We start from the raw sequence: 6,200 nt of genomic DNA, 5'->3' as shown, positions 1-6,200 counted from the left end.
TCTGAATCTGAGTCTGAATCTGTGCCTGAATCTGAGCCTGAATCTGAGTCTGAATCTGAGTCTGAATCTGAGTCTGAGTCAGAGCCTGAGTCAGAGCCTGAGTCTGAATCTGAATCCGAGTCTGAATCTGAGTCTGAATCTGAGTCTGAATGTGAGTGAATCTGAGTCGGAATCTTGGTCTGAATCTGAGTCTGAATGTGAGACTGAATGTGAATCTGAATCTGAGTCTGAATGTGAGTCTGAATCTAAATCTGAGTTTGAATGTGAGTCTGAATCTGAGTCTGGATGGGAGTGAATCTGCGTCTTAATCTGAATATGAGCTTGAATCGGAGTCTGAATCTGAGTCTGAATCTGTGCCTGAATCTGAGTCTGAATCTGAATCGAAGTCTGAATCTGAGTCTGAATCTGAGTCTGAGTCAGAGCCTGAGTCTGAATCTGAATCCGAGTCTGAATCTGAGTCTGAATCTGAGTCTAAATGTGAGTGAATCTGAGTCGGAATCTTGGTCTGAATCTGAGTCTGATTGTGAGACTGAATGTGAATCTGAATCTGAGTCTGAATGTGAATCTGAATCTGAGTCTGGATAGGAGTGAATCTGAGTCTTAATCTGAATATGAGCCTGAATCTGAGTCTGAATCTGAATCTGAGTCTGAATCTGTGCCTGAATCTGAGTCTGAATCTGAGTCTGAATCGAAGTCTGAATTCTGAGTCGAGTCAGAGCCTGGAGTCAGAGCCTGGGTCTGGAATCTGAATCTGAGTCTGAATCTGAGTCTAAATGTGAGTGAATCTGAGTCGGAATCTTGGTCTGAATCTGAGTCTGAATGTGAATCTGAATCTGAGTCTGAATGTGAGTCTGAATCTGAATCTGAGTCTGGATGTGAGTCTGAATCTGAGTCTGGATGGGAGTGAATCTGAGTCTGAATCTGAATCTGAGCCTGAATCTGAGTCTGAATCTGAGTCTGAATCAGAGTCTGAATCTGAGTCTGAATCTGAGTCTGAATCTGAGTCTGAATCTGAGTCTGAATCTGAGTCTGAATCTGAGTCTGAATCTGAATGTCCGTTGGTTTCGGTGCAACCAGGAGCGGTTGAGGGGAAACAGGGTCCTTGCCGTTCCTTTCCGCTAGCTCCGCTTCGTAAGCAGGACAAGCGCCTTAGTTGGCAGGGTGTTCTCCGGAACAGTTCGCGGGCGCAACGAACACATCTCGGAGCATATTCGCAGTTGAGGCTGGAGTGGCAGAATCGTTGGCAGGTGAAGCACTGCATTATCGGACCGTTGCTTCGGAATTCTGCTACTTTAAGGTTATGGTGGAACACCAGCTTTATGTAGCCCCGGGAATGTTTTTGAGAGTGACCAGGAAAGTGTTACTGGTTGGGCGCACGCGTCCCTGGATCCTGGTCACATAGGTAGGAGTGGGTGCGAGATCTTGCAGCTCTTCTTGTGAAGTGTGATGGTGGTAGCGAGGTTTCAGTTGGCTGAGATATTACAGGTGGAGCTGGTGGTGGTAGTTGGTGGTGGGTACGCTACCGCTTGGTATATGGATTGTGGTGGCTGACCGTCCGGCGGTGCTCACCTAATACGATCCGGAGTGGATCGAACGTTGCCGATGGCCGACGTGATTTAAAGCAATACCTTTTATTTGCAAAACTCGATAACTCGGAAACGATTGCATTTGGGTACATTATGCTCCTTACAAATTATGCTCAAAATTGAAGGAAGAATTGAAATATCGAATAATATACGGGGTGTTCCATTAAAAAAATGCAATATTGGGTGCCACGCCTTTATGACCAACCCTGTATAATTAAAATTACTACTGTCTAGTAGTTTTTAAAGAACCTCAAATCTAGTGTATAAAACTTTTTTTTATACCCCCCGATAGTCGATCGTTTCCAGACTTATCAGCGACCCCGTATAATTAGTAAAGCATATCAACCGTGCTTTACTAATAAATAATCAATTGGCTCTTAGTTAAATAAATGTTTATCTTTACCCAGAAATTCAATAAACGTTACAGTATTGTTCCTCAATTAAGAGAACCGCGACTATCAACAGAAAACGGGGAACGGAAAATAAATATTGAAAAACGCCCCCTCGCAACTAACCCGTTCATTGTTAAACTATGATTAATGTCGGATTCCGTCGCTCTCCATAAAGGATTAATACAAAATTTATAACACAAATCCAATAATTTACAGCACCGAATTGTAAATATTGAAGGGATTATTAATGAATCGCCGCCGGAATAAATTTAAATGGAAAGTTTCCGGGTCGCGCACTTGTCAATCCGGCATTAAAATTTTTAGCACTCGGATTTACAACTTTTTGCAATCGTCCTCATGTAAACTCATTACTCGCGCTTTTTTTCTCGCGCTCGCAACGCATAAATTATTCACCTCAAGAAAGGAGTTTCCATTAACGCAAAGAAATTACCGCCTTAGGTTCTGATTGGAATTATTTATAAATAAGCGCTTTTCTTATCGTAGGTGGCTTTCCACCCCCCCCCCCCCCCTCCCCCTTCACAAAACATTCGGTCAGAGGAAGAATTACGTCGGTGACGGTGCCGTAATTTAATCAAAGTGAGGTTATGTTTTCGCATATGAGACGTAATTTGAAATTTCTTCGGTCCCGGTGTTGTATGCGAAGGGAGTAATTCGCAAAAGGGCTTTGTTACCTGACCTTTCCGTCCTAATAAGTTAACCGCAAATCCGAATGCGACTGTCTCGTTTTTCCTTATAAAACCACAAAATGATAGGGCTCGCCGTTGAAAGGGGCTTACGTAATAAATTATTAGCTTAGTATTCCGTACTCTCTGCCTTTGTCGGGGGTGTACAGTTTCCCTAATTAGGGCTCTGAATGATGCTAATATTAATTTATTTAGGGAAATCAGACGGTGATGACGGCTTATTTATCGAACTGGATGTAATTCCTTTGTGTACTTTCACGAGGGAATCTGGTTCTGGTTTCGAATTGCAGGGCTACACCTTGAACTTTTAATTGAAAACTTGACAATTTTAGAATTTGAAAATTGAGAACAGGGTAAGCGCTTTATGTGGCGAACTTTGCAATTGAAAACTTGAAAACGTGAAAATTTTCCTCCTGTATTTTGGAACTGGCCAAGTTGGAAAATTGGAAAGTTTTGCGAATTTGTAAACACTAGAACCCTCTTCGTTTGAATGTTTGTAAAATTGAAGATTGGAGGACATAACAATTTGAGAACCTGGGAAATTTACAAGTATGGGAATTTAAACTAACCTTTTTACGTCTAATATCATAGTCTTCGTCATATTCGGTAGTAGTTGGTGGTTTTAGGATTTTGGGACGAAGAAATAATCGCAAACTTCTCTCAAATTTCAAAGTTGGTATGTTGGGAATTTGGTAAAATGAGAATTTGGCAACTTGCCTGAGATTGGAAAGCTTTCAATCTTGATAAAGTGCAAGCGCTTTAGATCACATAATGACAACTCGTGCATTTTGCTATCTACTTAGAAACTTGCAAAGTTGCTACCCTGGGTTTGGTAAATTGCGAATTTGTAAAACTGACCATTTGGGAACTAAACTGATTTAGAACGAAATATATGCATGTTTCTTGTTAAATCTTCGCAGCTCTACCTTGTAACACGATGTAATTGAAAGTAGACGTCTAGCTCGTTCCATCTCGCAATGAGGGAAGTGTTGCTTGCCGCATTTTTCATATCTTCTGCCGATTTATTTAGCATGGCTTTTATCTTAAAACAGTTAGTGTTGCCTTTGCATAAAAAAGGGAAGGGTTGCTTGACGCATCTTCCATGGAAACTATTTTTCGCAACGCCCTTCGCGTTTGTAAAAAACATAAGTTCACATTGGGTAAAGTTTAGAACACTTAATAGCTAGTCTAAATCTGAGTCTGAATCTGGTTCTGAATCTTGGTCTGAATCTGAACCTAAATCTGAGTCTGAATCTGAGTCTGTGTCTAAGTCAGAATCTGAGTCTGAATCTGGTTCTGAATCTGAGTCTGATCCTGAGTCTGAATCTGAGTGTGAATCTGAGTCTGAATCTGAATCTGTGCCTGAGTCTGAATCTGAGTTTGAATCTTGGTTTGAATCTTGGTCGAAATCTGGGTCTGAATCTCAGTCTGAATCTGGGTCTGAATCTGGTTCTGAATCTTGGTCTGAATCTGAACCTAAATCTGAGTCTGAATCTGAGTCTGTGTCTAAGTCAGAATCTGAGTCTGAATCTAGTTCTGAATCTTGTTCTGAATCTTGTTCTGAATCTTGATCTGAATCTGAATCTGATCCTGAGTCTGAATCTGAGTGTGAATCTGAGTCTGAATCTGAATCTGTGCCTGAGTCTGAATCAGAGTCTGAATCAGAGTTTGAATCTTGGTTTGAATCTGAGTCTGAATCTGGTTCTGAATCTTGGTCGAAATCTGGGTCTGAATCTCAGTCTGAATCTGGTTCTGAATCTTGGTCTGAATCTGAACCTCAATCTGAGTCTGAATCTGAGTCTGTGTCTAAGTCAGAATGTGAGTCTAAATCTGGTTCTGAATCTTAATCTGAATCTGGGTCTGAATCTGAGCCTAAATCTGAGTCTGAGTCTGTGCCTGAACTCAACCGTTTACTCGATTTTCATTTTTAATTTAATTAAAAATGATTCGATTTTGATGAAAATTGTATCGGACCTTTTTGAGACGATTTCGGATCGATTCTGAGAATTTCGCTACTGGGAAATTCTCCTGAGCGGCTGGGGAGCATCGTCGTCGAGGTGCGCGGGGGCGGAAAAAAATTCGTCGTATCTATACGGTTGGGGTTAGGACGTCGTGGCGCCGGCGCAGGGGGGTAGGGGTAGTTGGGGCAACTTTCGGTGGGGTTAAGAAAATTCCCCCAGCACCCGTCGGGGTAGCTGCCATAAGAAGTGAAAAAATTGAAAATTTTAGAAAAAAAATTCGTAACTCGAAAACGGCACCGTAACTTTTTTTCGCGCTTTCTGAGACGTCGGGCGACGTGGAGGAGCGTCTTTGTGCCGGGGTGCGATTCAATTCTATAGCCCCGTTCGGGAACCGCGCGACCCGGAGTGCCGGTCGCGATGACGACGTTTTTCGCATTTTCCAACTTTGACGCCTTCTACCGGCCGAACGGTTAGAGTTAGAGCAAAACGTACAATTGCGCGATTGTAGATCTCGACGAGATTTTGAATAGCGCGTTGAATAGCGCGTTCCGGCGAAGAGATACGGCGTGGAATCGGCGTCGATACCTGCGGGCAAGTTTTCTCTTTCTTTTTCCGTTTACAGCGACGAGGTAACTCGGACGACGGCGCCGTGGTAAATTTTCTCCCGAAGGTCTGCAAAAGTCACGTGACCGCTAAATCTGGGTCTGAATCTGAGTCTGATCCTGAGTCTGAGTGTGAATCTGAGTCTGAATCTGAATCTGTGCCTGAGTCTGAATCTTGGTCTGAATCTGAGTCTAAATCTGAGCCTAAATCTGAGTCTGAATCTTAGTCTGAATCTGAGTGTGAATCTGAGTCTCAATCTGGGTCAGAATCTGAATCTAAATCTGAGTGTGAATCTGAGTCTGAATCTGAGTGTGAATCTGAGTCTCAATCTGGGTCTGAATCTGAGTCTAAATCTGAGTGTGAATCTGAGTCTCAATCTGGGTCTGAATCTGAGTCTAATCTGAGTGTGAATCTGAGTCTGAATCTGAGTGTGAATCTGGGGCTAAATCTGTGTCTGAATATGAGTATGAATCTGAGTGTGAATCTGAGTGTGAACCTGAGTCTCAATCTGGGTCTGAATCTGGGTCTGAATTTGAGTCTAAATCTGAGTGTGATTCTGAGTGTGATTCTGAGTGTGAATCTAAGTCTGAATCTGGGTCTCAATCTGGGTCTGAATTTGGTTCTGAATCTGAGTCTAAACCTGAGTCTGAATCTGAGCCTGATCCCGGGTCTGAATTCGAATCTGAATTCGAGTGCGAATTCGAGTCTGAATCTGAGTGTTAATCTGAGTCTGAATCTGGTTTTGAATCTTGGTCTGAATCTGAGTCTAATTCTGACTCTAAATCTGTGTCTACATCTGAGTCTGAAGCTGAGTGTCAATCTCAGACTCAATCTGGGCCTGAATCGGAGCCTAAATCTGAGTCTGAACCTGAGTCTGTGTGTGAGTCTGAATCTGGTTCTGAATCTTACTCTGAATCTGAACCTAAATCTGAGTCTGAATCTGAGTCTGAATCT

The 6,200-nt window shown here is 42.5% G+C and overlaps 1 protein-coding gene across 1 annotated transcript in view; it reads left to right on the top strand.

Annotated features, from left to right (window-relative positions):
• Positions 1 to 6,200, top strand: part of LOC116161430 (nuclear localization sequence-binding protein-like) — an 11,574-nt gene that overhangs the window by 4,456 nt on the left and 918 nt on the right. Inside the window, 5 exon segments of the mRNA XM_031474768.1 lie at positions 13 to 153; positions 155 to 255; positions 293 to 386; positions 3,870 to 3,986; positions 5,976 to 6,122. Coding sequence (XP_031330628.1) covers positions 13 to 153; positions 155 to 255; positions 293 to 386; positions 3,870 to 3,986; positions 5,976 to 6,122 — 600 coding nt within the window.

This window comes from Photinus pyralis, unplaced genomic scaffold, assembly GCF_008802855.1.
Source record: "Photinus pyralis isolate 1611_PpyrPB1 unplaced genomic scaffold, Ppyr1.3 Ppyr1.4_LG10, whole genome shotgun sequence".
Classification (NCBI taxonomy): domain Eukaryota; kingdom Metazoa; phylum Arthropoda; class Insecta; order Coleoptera; family Lampyridae; genus Photinus; species Photinus pyralis.
Note: the sequence above shows the minus strand (reverse complement) of the source record. Positions and strands in the feature narration are given on the sequence as shown.